At 36.5% G+C, this 13,175-nt stretch overlaps 1 protein-coding gene across 5 annotated transcripts in view; it reads left to right on the forward strand.

The window, feature by feature from the left end:
- ASXL2 (ASXL transcriptional regulator 2) overlaps positions 1-13,175 on the forward strand; it is a 113,466-nt gene that overhangs the window by 18,523 nt on the left and 81,768 nt on the right. For 4 of the 5 annotated variants that reach the window (XM_053925773.2, XM_024552535.4, XM_053925772.2 and 1 more), the window contains exon 2: positions 7,478-7,560. The exons of the other annotated variant lie outside the window; for it this stretch is intronic. In XM_053925773.2, coding sequence (XP_053781748.1) covers positions 7,478-7,560 — 83 coding nt within the window. The remainder of the gene's footprint in view (positions 1-7,477; positions 7,561-13,175) is intronic. 5 annotated transcript variants of the gene reach the window in all.

The following is a 13,175-nucleotide window of genomic DNA, read 5'->3' on the forward strand; positions in this document are numbered from 1 at the left end:
ATGGGGACAGGGTTCAGAAAAGGGACAATGGCCCCTGCTTGTCTGGATGCCAGACACTTCAGTGTCTCCCTGTATGCCACTGGTGCCTTTCAAGCTGCAACCCTGGTGCTGGAGCTCAGAGGGAGTGAGTCTGAGTAGGTGAGTCCATATGTGGGTTCTTTAAGAGAAACTTCCTTTGTGCTCCAGCAGTTTCCTCCCCTGACTCAGTCCCTGCTGGTTTCAGCAGCCAGAAGTTGTGGGGACTTACCTTCCTGGCACTGGAATCCTGGGTTGAGGGGCCTGGTTTGGGGCTGAGACTCCTTGCTCCTGAGATATCCCTCCCGAATTTTTATCCACCACACAGGGATGTGGGACCAACCAGTTCTGGGTTCTATCCCTTCTACCAGTCTGGATGGATGTGGTTTCTTTAATTCCGTAGTTAGACTTCCATTCAACTCGATTTCTGATGGTTCTGAATGATGGTTCTGTATTTTAGTTGTAATTTTGATGTGGTTGTGGAAGGAGGTAAGCCCTGTTTACCTATGCCCTCATCTTAACTGGAAGTCCACAAACCACTTTTGGCATGTTCAATCAGTCACAGCACCTTTCCATACATTGGACAAGTAATTTTTTGCATTTCAGTTGTGTTTTTACCTTTTTTCAGATAATAAAGCATAATATACCGAAAATGTTGAATATTTTCTTCCATCTTCAGTATTAAAATGGCTGCACAAAAATTCACCAATTTTGATTTTATTTTTAATGCATGCTGATATAACAACTGTCACAATACAGTCTGACAAAATTGGTTTGAATGAAGTTAAAGACAACTAAGCACCAGTAGAGCCATTGTATGGAAAAAACCTAACAGACTTTTTGGCCAACCCAGTAGTTGGGCCAAAAAATGTTATATTGTTTTGTAGTTTCCTCCGTATTTGAAATATTGCATAACTATTAAAGGCAGAATTAAAGGTTTTTTACCATTTGTTTCTGTGGGTTTTTAAAATCTTTTTTAGTATTTCCTCTCAAATTATACATGTTGTCTCTTCCTTCTCCTACCTTCTTCCTACCCGAGATGTGAACTATAGGGCTTTTTTTTTTCTTATTCATTTTTGAATTCCCAGTTTTTGACACTTAAGTACTTACTTAGTAAGTGTACATGAAAGTAAGAGTTCATTTTAGGAGTAGTGCGGATGTGTACCTGATGGAAAAGGGACTATATGTAGCCTAAGGCATAGGAGCAAAGAATCTTGTTCTCCATCACTTATTAGGTGATGAGACTGTGGTCAAGGGACTTACTTTCTCTGTGCCTCAGTTTTCACATCTGAAAAAGAAATGCCATAATTGTACCTACCTCATAGGTTTATTGTAAAGATGAAATGAGCTGATACATATGAAGCACTTAGAACTGTATCTTAAATGCTAGATTAACATTAAATGTTACTATTAAGTCTTAAGAATTTTGGGAAAATTAGGTTATCTTTAATTTTTTAAAATTTATCTATTGATTTTAGAGAGAGAGAAGGGAGAGAGAGAAAAAAAATATCAATTTGTTTTACTTATTTGTGTATTCATTGGTCGATTATTGTATGTGCCCTTACTGGAGATCAAACCCACAACCTTGGTGTTATCAGGACAACGCTCTAACTAACTGAGCTAAGCAGCCAGGGCCAGGAATATTAGATTTCGAGAACTTTTTTGTTGTTGCTTGAACTAGGGAGTGCATATAACATCCAGACTTGTTGGATAATCAGGTAAAAATCTAAGCTAGGCCTGAACTATATCAGAATGACTCAATAGAGCTGTTTAGAATTGAGGTAAAATTACCCCTGGGCTTATGAAGTCAGCCTATATAATCTTCTCTGGTTTTCTGTGGCTGTCTCTCTGTATATATTTGTATTTAAATACTCAAGCTTCTGCCCCTAAGTCTACAAACTTATTTGCAATTGTGCTCACCTTTCATCTTTTTTGTTAACAACAACAACAAAAAGGAGGCATTTTTACTATTGTCTAAAGCTCATGTTCCTAATTCCATCAGTCAAGCATCACATGTTTCAGGCCTACCATAGGTAGGCACTAGGGGTACCTGATGTACAAGACAGAGGGGTCACAGTCCTCCTGGAGCCCACTATGTACCAGTGGGCAGGGTAGATGATTTAAAGTGGAATTATAATAAATACATTATGATAAGCACTACTGGGGGTATGCTTATAGAGTGCTGCTGTAGGAGCGTAGTTATTTTTGAAACAATGGGAGGATGAGATGCCCAAGAGAGTAGAAATTGAGACAAGAGAATCCTGAGGAAGATCAGCCTTAAAACTGGAGAAAGAAAAGTTGCTGTTGGAGGGGTAAAGGGAAGCAGGGAGTCTGGTGTCACAGGAGCTGAACAGAGAAGTGCATCTCAGGACAGAGGTAGTGAGTGATCAAGAGATACTGCTAAGCAGCAAGGTAAGGTCTTTTTTTCTCCTCTTTTCCTTTTCAAGTATTTGGTTCTATTATTTCTTCTGCCTAAATTCCATGTATTCCTTGCTGTTACCTATTTAGCTCCTGAATTCACACCATGAGTGTTTGTTTGTATAGTGGATTTGGTAGGTGAGGGATACTGCATCCTCTGAATTAATTTTGTTTCTGAGTGTCAAATTAGCACACGTTTGAATAATGAGGGATTTGTCCCTCATTTGTATCTGAATCTGTTGTATTTGCCTCTCATGCTGGGATGGGAAAAGTTGAGATAGTGAGGGTTACTTATGTCTCCTTTTATCCTTGTCCAGTGAAACTTGTTCAAATCTGTTTGACAAAATTCCTTGACATATTTCCTTCACTGTTCTAGGAGTTGTGTGAACTCCCTGTTGCTACCTCTGGGTCTCCCATTCAGTGCTAAACCCTCTCAAGTTTGATTTCTTCCCTCCTGATTAAGTGGAGTTTGTAAAGCTAATTAAAAAGCTCATGGTTAAATACAGTGAATTTTGAAATTATTTCAACTTCTAGAACGTTTTTGACATTGTTGACCACTTCATCCTTCTTAGAGTGCTTTTGTCTTTCCTGAAGCACATGTTCTTCTGATTTTTTTCCAGTTTCTCTGGCTACTACTCCTTAGTTTATTTGTTAGTTTTTCTTCTCTGACTCTTAAACATTGGTGTATTGGTTCTGTAGCATAGGCTGTCATCACTACTGCATATTTCTTGGGTGAGCTCATCCATACTGTGACATTGGTTAACCTAATTAAAGCTTTTGGACAGTAAATAAGCCATATAACATTGAAGTAAATCTATAAAGATTTCCATGTTTTTTCTGTACATTTTAAATGTAAAATAAAATTATCTAGACTACGCAAAATGCAGGCTCTATATATCTGTACATATCTGGAAGGAACTCGTAAGTGCAGCAGTAATTGAAATACTGGTGTCGTTGAGGCTAGAGTCAAGCTCAAATCTACGGGGCTATCTAGATTATTCTTAACTCAAAGTATAATTTTTGTATCCTTTTTACTAGTTGGATGTGAGATTCTATAAGTAAAGAGATATATTAGACATGCTTTTAAAAACAATTTATTATGCTTTAATTCTGGCTAGTGTTGATTTTAATACTTCTGAGAAGTTATTCAGATTGTCATAGTTTTTAAAAATTAAATTATGTAGTTCCATAAACAAACAGTTCCAATGGAATGATATTTTGTTTGATAAACACTGCCCTCCTGTGGTTAAATTAAGCTAAATGTTTTTATAAAACTAGTATTCCCACTTACGTGAAACCCATGGTAAAAAATATATAATAGTATTACAATACAGTAACAATATTATAGTACTGTACTAGAATACTATATTTTTGCTAAGAAATATATGCAGTCATTTTGTGTTTTTCTCCATTTTTCCCTCTTGGGTTTCACTAGTGTATCTATATTTTTCTCATGTCTTTGTACATTTTCTTATTAAAAATTCGTGAATTAAAATAGTCAAATGAAAATGAAAAGATGGAAAAATATTAAGCTATTAAAGGGAGGGAAGCTACAATTTTTTTAATTAAAGGTTTTTGTTTATTTTTAGAGAGAGGGGAAGGGAGGGAGAAAGGGGGGGAGTGAAACATCAGTGTGTGAGAGAGAGATCGATCAGTTGCTTCTCACACACCCCTGCCTGGGGACCTGGCCAGCAACGCAGGCATATGCCGGGACTGAGAATCAAACCAGCGACCTTTTGGTTCACAGGCCAGTGCTCAATCCACTGAGCCACACCAGCCAGGGTTATAGTTCTAAATATTGAGAAAATTTATCATAAGTAATTTTATAAATTAAAATCAATTTTAAATGTCTTGTATGTAAAGGAACTGGTGATAAACATTTTTTAAAGGAAAATAAACATCCTTTAAATAGTTGTAACTTTTTTCTATTTTATTTCATTAAAGAGCAGAAAATCAGTTAAGTCCTCACTAAAAAGGCATACACAAATTTTTTGAAAGCTTTTATTTATTTATTTTTAGAGAGAGGGGAAGGGAGATAGAATGAGAGGGAGAGAAACATCGATCAGTTGCTTCCTACATGCCCGGCACTGGGGACCTGGACAGAAACCCAGATATGTTCCCTGACCGGGAGTTGAACTGGTGACTTGGTTTGCAGGAGGATGTCCAACCCGCTGAGCTGCTGTGGGCTCTGCTTCATTTTTGAAGGATATTTTTGTCATATAGGAATTTTGGTTTGCTGGGTCCTTCTTTTTCAGCTCTTTAGCATGATTTTCCACTGCTTCTGCATTCCATGATTTCTGACAAGAAATCCACAGCCACTTAAATTGTTGTTCTCTAAAATGGAATGTTGTTTTTCTTTATTTGCTTTCACGATTTTTTTTTTGTTTTTAGTTTTTAGCGATATATCTGGGTATGGATTTCTTTGAACTGATGTTGAGATTTATCGATCTTCCTGAAGTTTTAAGTGTTAAGTGAAGTTTTAAGATTAAAAAATTTTAATCTTATACCAAATTTGGGAAGTTTTCTGCTATTTATTCACAAATGTTTTCTGTGCTCTATTCTGTCTCCTCTCCTTTTAGGACTCTGATGGCATGAATGTTAGACCTTTTGTTACTGTCCCATTAGCTCTGTTCTTTTACTTTTTTCTTTTTCTTTTTAAATTATGTGCGGTGTCCGCGCCCCCCCCCCCCCCCCCCCCCCCCCCCGCAAAAGAAAAAGAGGTTGCAGTCCAAATCCCTAGTACCTTTGGGGGATTGTGATATTATTTTTGAAAGTAGTGTCTTTGCAGATGATCAAGTTAAGATGGGGTCATAAGGGCAGAACCTAATCTAACATGATTGAGTCTTTATTAAAAGGGGAAATTTGGGCACAGAGACAGACAGGTAAAAAGGGAAGACACAGGAAGACACAAGGAGAATGGCATCTACCAGCCACAGAACACCTGGGGTCACCAGAAAGTAGGAACCTCTTGAAACTGTCAAGATGCTAGTTTTCTGTTTGTTTACTTTGTAGTTCCCTGTTAATTTTTTTTTGTCAGTTTTCTCTGTTCATTGGATTGGATAATTTCTGTTCTTATATCTTCAAATTCACTGACTCTTCTGTTATCTCCATTCTTAAATTGTGTCCCTCCAAGGAATTGGGGCTTTATTTAGGTTCTTGTATATTTTTAGTCTTAAAATTTTATCTTGCTTCACACATACACATAATATATGTAATCTTATTTCTCTGCTGGAAAAATGCTTACCTATTTTTTTCCAAGAATATTCTTCCCAACTTTTTTTTTTTTAAGTCCTCGCCCAAGGACATGCTTATTGATATTTAGAGAGAGAGAAAGAGAGGGAGAGAAACATTGATAGTTTGCCCTTTGTACATGCCCTGACTGGGGACTGAACCCTCAACCGAGGCATGTGCCCTGACCAGAATCAAGCCCGCAACCTTTCATTTTACCGAACAAGGCTCCAGCCCACCGAGCTACACCAGCCAACTTCTTGAAGCAAGGTTATAATAGCTGCTTTAAAGTTTTGTCTGATAACTCCAACATCATCATCATCTTGGGTTTGTTGTGTGTAGGTTGTTTTTTTCCCATGTGGGATACTGAGATTTTCCTGGTTATTCATAAGTGATTTTGGATTGTACATATATTAGGTATTTTGATGTGATGTAATGATACTGTCCTTTTTAATCCTAAGGAGAATGTTACTTTTTTTGTTTTTGAGGGATGGGAGGCTCTTTTAGGCAGACATTTGACCTCACAGGGTTCAGGTCAAAATTTCTACCTACCTTCTAGACACTAAAATTCTGGTCTAGTTTTCACAGTCTTTGTTCTGCCCTTCCCATCCGTTCTGCATATGTGCCACCTAGTGACTCATTTGGGACCCCGATAAATAGTATGTTGAGGGTCAGATACACTTAAGCATAGTTTGGGTGACCCCAGGAGTTTTTAATAGAACTTCATGGTATCTCTTTCTTTAACTCCTTTTTGCAAGTTCCTTGACACTTTCTGGCTCCTAGAGATCCTTCTCCCTTGTCATTTCTGTTTTGTTGCACAGTTCCACAACTGCATCTGCCTTCTGTGCCAAGCAGCAGGATGGTAGAGAAAGAATATAAGCCATGGGGATTCCCTTCACACTCATAGGGCCTGATGGGTTCTGCTTTCTTGAGTATTAGGTTCCTGTCTAGCCATTGCTGTTATCACTCCACAACTGCTGCCTTTGGATTCCCTGGGGACAGGACCCAAGAGAAAGGGGAAAAAAACCCCAGGGATCCTCCTCCCCCCTTCACTACTCCTCAGACCAAAAAAGAGAGGACTTCTCTTCAAGCCATTTCTTCCTCCACTTAGAGTGCAGTTCTGAGTTTGGGCTGCCATTGAGTCTGGACTGAGTAGTCCCCAGGGAAACAAAACCATGAAACTCACTGCTTGGTTAGATTCTAGTTGTTTCCTCCCTCAAGCCAATTGCTACCATTTTCAGAGTCCTTGGATAGTTGCTCTGTGTATTCTGTTTAGATTTTTAGTTGTATGTATTGAGTGGGAGAGACAGGATAAACTGTGCTTGCTTTGTTTTTATCAGAACCAGAACATAGATACCATTTTGATTTTATTATAACTATATTGTTAATTTGTTTTGGTTATGGGTTTTTGAACATCCATGCTGTACTAGGCTTTGCTGAAAATGTGAAGGTGGATAATCTTTAAAGTGCTTATAGTAAATTCACAGGTAGGCATGTGATGTAGGGGTGGAGGCAGAGAGTACACATAATTTCATATTTTGCATTAATGAATAATTGAGTTATTAATCATATCCTTTTGATCTATTTCTGCTTCAGGTTTGACTTGTTTGTGACTGAAGGAGAGAAGATCCTATTTATATTCCATTAATTTTCTACTTATCATCCCAAAATATAAGGGATGAAAAATCTCTGGATATGTATATGCTGGGTGAAATTAATACATAGTTTTAATAAGAATAAATAAAATACTTTATAATTATAATAAAAATAGAACTTAAAATAGAAAATAATTTATTATTATATACTTGTTTCTCAGGTCTTAGAAAAATACCCCAATACACCCATGAGTCATAAAGAAATTCTTCAAGTTATCCAGAGAGAAGGACTAAAAGAAATCAGGTGAGTTATTTAAATATTAGTAATAATTATAATACACAGAGTATTTTATAGTGTATAGCAGTATAATTTAGTTCTTAACATTGATTGTTTAGTGATAACTGCATTGTTAATTTCTGATTTATTCAATTGTCAGATGTTTTCAGTCCTAGTACAGTTGTAAAACCAAAAATAAGTTTTAAAAAATTCTTAGAAGGTAACTATCTTCACACCCATGCACTTTAATTCTTAGCGAGGCCTAGAGCCATCTTCAAGCCTTCATCTATCAAGTCAGGCTTTTGATTTAATCAGTTTGGTCATTGTAGATAAAAAGTAAAAGTGCAAAAAGAGTGCCAGAAGTAGGCAGTCTAGAAAGAAATAACCTTGGCCACAAAGACTACAATGGAAAAGCCATATATATATATATATATATATATATATATATATATATATATATATATATATATATATATGTTTCAGATGATAGTCTTGTTATTGACCCAGGGTGGGGTCAATTAATACATAATATCAAAAGTAAACATACTTTAATATCTAAGAGCCTTATTATATTACAATAGCACATAATAGTCAGTGTTCATAACCAAGACCCTTTGTCATCAAGAAATGTTAAAATTGTGTTCAACATAATTTGTAGGTTAAGGCAGAAATCTGGGAGTCTACGTTAAAGATATTTTCATTAAGATAGAAAAGGTTGCGGTGCTTTAAAACTGCTACTAGTTCTCAACTGGGGGTGGTTTTGTGTAACACCTTTAGGGGAAGTGTTCAGAATTGTGGGGAACTATTTTTGATTGTCACAGTGACTAGAAAGAAGAGAACACTGTGGGATTTAATAGGAAGGTAACAGGGATGCTGTCTTCCATCATGCTGGACAGTCTTTCACATTAAGGAATTGTTCGGTTCAAATGCCAGTAGTATTCCTATTGAGAAATAGTGAGATGTATTTGTAAATAAACAACAGTACATTTTTTGATAAATCATATTGTGTGTTGTAGATTTCAGTTCTCATTTTCTTTAATATGAAATTCAATTTAACATTTTTTTATTGGCCTTTATTTGATAATGCAGTTAAAAATTTTTGTTTTAATTTATGGCCAGATCAGTAGGCTGGGAATAAATTAGGTTTGCTTTATTAATATAAAATATAAATTAGTATATCCCATTTTACATATGTATATCCCTGAAAAATTGTGTGAACATTTGTAAATTAAAACATTAAAATGCATTTGAAGAATTATCTTATAAACATTTTTTGTAAATTATTTAAAAACTTACCAGTGGTGTAATTCTAACTTTTTGTTTGAATTAGCTAGATTTATTAGATTAAAATTAAAGCACAATATCCATTGGATTACAGATCAATTTGTATAAGGCTATAGGAAAGAGGATAAATGATTATTGTTATGCTGAGGAGTGATTTCTTCTAAGGTATTCTAATACCCTTTTATAACACTATTGGGTCTTATAGGAGTGAACTACAGATTTCATTTCTCTTCATAAAATTAGACTTGATACATACTGGGAAATAGGTCAGGAAATCTGGTATATAGAGATCACACCTCACCAGTAGTTTAGGTTAGAATGCCAGTTGTAGGGTCATCCAGCTCTGACAGTGAGGAACTGCGACTTTAATCTATCATTTCTAGGGAACAGGCAAGAACAGTAAATAAGTAAAGCATAGTAAATTAAAAAAGATGGTGATGCAGGTATGTGACCACAACACACTTCTTTCTAAGGCATCAGTGACTTATATTTTGCTAACTCCTTGGGACTTTTAGTTCTCACCTTTCTTCTCAGCATTTTTTTTCTTTTTAATCACAGCTGACTACTCCTTCCTTCTCAAAACTGTTCTGTTACCTGAAGTAACCACAAACATTCCTGCTTTTCTTCCTTTCTCTCTAAGCTTTCTTTCTCATTTCTTTTCTTTTCTTTTTTTTTCTCATTACCTTCTCTCCAACTTAAGTGCACTTTTGTCCATTTTCACAGCTTTATCATTTTTGGCTTGTCAGTTCCCAAATATGTAGGGAATCTGCCTCACACCTTAGCCTCTGTACATGCTGACCCCTTAGCAAGGAAAGTGCTTTCCCTCACTTAACTTTTAGTTATTTTTCAGGTGTCAGTTTGAATGTCTTTTTCAGGAAACTGACTGACTTTCTGGTCTAGGTCACATTTTCCTTTTTTAATTGATAATGTTTTGTGGTGTTTCTTCATAGCACTTAAGGTTTCAAATTACATATTTTTGTGATCCTAAGGTTTAAAATTACATATTTTTGTACCATTGTACAATTTCATGTAGCTTCTCTACAGCTTACATTAAGCTAGCTCCATTAGGGCAGTGACATTGCCCCTTCTTCCTTCCCCCATAGTGCTTGGCACATAACAGGTATTGAAAACCTACTTATTAATGAGGATATGAAATATCAGTGGTTGGAAGATCACATTCAAATGTAGTTATAACTTACTATTTTGCTTCTGTGATATGTCAAGTGGTAGGCTTATAATAAAGTTTTTAGGCAGGTGCACTGGCTGGTGTGGCTCAGTGGATTGAGTGCTGGCCTGTGAACTGAGAGGTCACCAGTTCGATCGGTCGTGCTCAAGTCTGGGTTGTGGGCCAGGTCCCCCCAGTTGGGGGCATGCGAGAGGCAACAAATGGATGTTTCTCCTCTTTCTCCCTCTGTTCCCCTCTCTCAGAGTAAATAAATAAAATCTTTGAAAAATAACGAAGTTTTTAGGCAGGTTGTTGAATGAAAATGGATACTGTGCTTATTGAAGATGTGCTGTTATTTTTTTAAGTATTTTTAAAGCAGTTTGGATCTCAGATCTTTATTTATTTATAGAGAGAAGGGAAGGGAGAGAAACATCAATGTATGAGAGAGATATCGATTGATTGTCTCTCGCATGCCCCCAACTGGGGACCTGGCCTGCAACCCAGGCTTATGTCCTTACTGGGAATCGAGCCAGTGACCTTTCAGTTAGCAGGCTGGCACTCAGTCCACTGAGTCACACCAGCCAGGATGCAGATGTGCTGTTTCTTACAGTTTTATTTTTATTTTTCAGTCAATACATGGCTTTCAATCCTTTCCCTTGGTAGTTTTTTGTCTGCTCATCCATTTTGAAGAATCTTGCTTAATTTTGTTTATTCCATACTACCTTGTTTTATTTTTAAAAATATTAAAGTGGAAGTAGCCTAAATGTCCATTAAGAGATGAATGGCCCTGGTTGGTGTCGCTCAGTGGATTAAGTGCTGGCCTGTGAAACAAAGAAAGGGTCGCCAGTCCAATTCCCAGTCAGGGTGCATACCTCTGTTATGGGCCAGGTCCCCAGTAGGGGGCGCACACAAGAGGCAGCCAACATTAATGTTTCCCCCCCTTTCTCCCTCCCTTCCCCTCTCTAAAAATAAATAAAATATTTTAAAATAAAAAAGATGAATGGATAAAAAAAATGTGGTATATACATTCAATGAAATTTTTCAGCCTTAAGAATGAATGCAATTCTGATACATGCTATATGGGTAAACCTTAAAAACATGCTAAGTGAAATAAGCAAGACACGAAAGGACAAACATTGTACAATTCCACTTATATGAGATACCTAGAATAGGCAAATTTATAGAGATAGTGTAATAGAAGTTGACAGGGGGCTGAGAGTAGGGGAGAATAGGGAGCTATTATTTAATTGGTACAGTGTTTTTTGGAGGATGATGAAAAATTTCTGTAAATAGATAGTGGTAATGGTTGCACAACATTGTGATTGTTCCTAGTAACACTGAATTGTATACTTAAAAATGGCTAAAATGGTAACTTGTATGCTCAGTATATTTTGTCACAGCTAACTAACAAAAAAGTATTAAAAATGAAGTGATTGGCTCTTGGCTGAGAGAGATTGAGGATACTTGTTCCTTTGAAAAGTTAGGTGAGAGGATTGAAAATTATTTACCTGGTATGGCATTCTGAATGAATTATTTAGACACATTAACAAAATATTACAACATTTAAATTAAATACTCTTTTATAGCTGCATTTTAGAAAACAGGGAGGAAAAAAATCTCAAATTTTTCTCCTCACAATAACCTGCAACTTTGTGAATTCCCTTTTTTTTTTTTTTTTCTAACACCTAAATGCACTCCTTTTAAAGATACTTTAGGATTTCCCATAGAAGTCATAGGGAAGAAAGAGGATGTAGATTGTGTGTTGCAGGCGAAAGATACTCTAGGATGTCCTAAAAGTAGCTTAGTTCTGTTGAGAACAGATAAGATGTGAAAGGGGCTTGGAGTAACTCAAAGGTGGAAGAAAAGATAAAAAGACTTAAAAGGTTGGGGGGGAAACAATAATTTGAGACCTACACGTTGTAACACTTATTGGTAATATAGATAGATGTTTAACTGTTACCTCAACATTTGTAAAGAAAAATAAGTTAATTTCTGTAGTATTGGCCAGAAAATAGTTATTTCAAAAAATAAGAAATGTTTTAAAAAATTGCCCTGGCTGGTGGAGCTCAGTAAATTGAGCGTGGGCTGTGAACCAAAGGATCACTGGTTCGATTCCCAGTCAGGGCACATGCCTGGGTTGCAGGCCAGGCCCCCAGTGGGAGGCCATGTGACAAGCAACCACACATTGATGTTTCTCTGGAAACCCAGTGATTTTCAACCTTTTTCATCTCATGTGGCACACACCAAAAAATGTATTTTTTGCCAATCTGATTTGAAAAATAGGTATAATTTTGATTCATTCACACCTGACATTATAGCTGTGTTGGCTGTTGTAATATTTTTTATTTGACAATTTAAGGGAAAAGAGGTCAGTGCCCATGACTAAATAGTTAAGTGTATTGCATGTTTTAAAAATTGTTGTGGCATACTGGTTGAAGGTCTAGACAGTTTCCTTTTTTTTTTTTTTTTTAAACATGTTTATTGTTTTTAGAGAGAGAGGAATGGAGAGAGAGAAACAGCGATGTTAGAGAGAAACATCGGTTGGTTGCCTCCCAATCGTGCCCTAACGGGGGATTGAACCTGCAACCTAGGTATGTGCCCTGATCAGGAATTGAAACCCCAACCTTTTGGTGTATGGGACAAAGCTCCAACCAACTGAGCCACACCGGCTAGGGCTAGACAGTGTCCTTTCTTAAAAAGTCAGTGTTATTAACCAAGTAGAGATTTTCTTGATTGGGTTTACTTTATTGAAAACTCTCCATTCTCATTATACTTGATGTGTTGATCCTGGATCATGCTATATATTTATGTGACTCTTAATATGAAGAAATTCTTAACCATTTTTGTTTCAAAACACTGGAAATGAAATAAAGGATTCAGAGAGATGTGTCCATTTGATGCATTTTGTCTATATACTTCAGTTTCTAAGGGAAATTTTATGTTGAATCAATATAACATGAATAGCAAATGGTTGTCATTAGCCATTGATACTTAAAATAGTCTTTGAAAAACTTAAGGTATTTCCTTTTTGTCTGAGGATGTAGACTTTACAGCACAGGTGGCAAACACAAGGCCCGCTGGACAAATCCGTCCCTCCACCTTGTTTTATCTGACCAGTCACCTTGTTTCTACCTGACGGCAGTGCTGAACTCTTGCTTAACTGTTGAGGAGTAGTTACATTTATACAGTCCTA

The sequence above is a fragment of the Desmodus rotundus genome, chromosome 5, assembly GCF_022682495.2.
Source record: "Desmodus rotundus isolate HL8 chromosome 5, HLdesRot8A.1, whole genome shotgun sequence".
NCBI classification, from domain to species: Eukaryota; Metazoa; Chordata; class Mammalia; order Chiroptera; family Phyllostomidae; genus Desmodus; species Desmodus rotundus.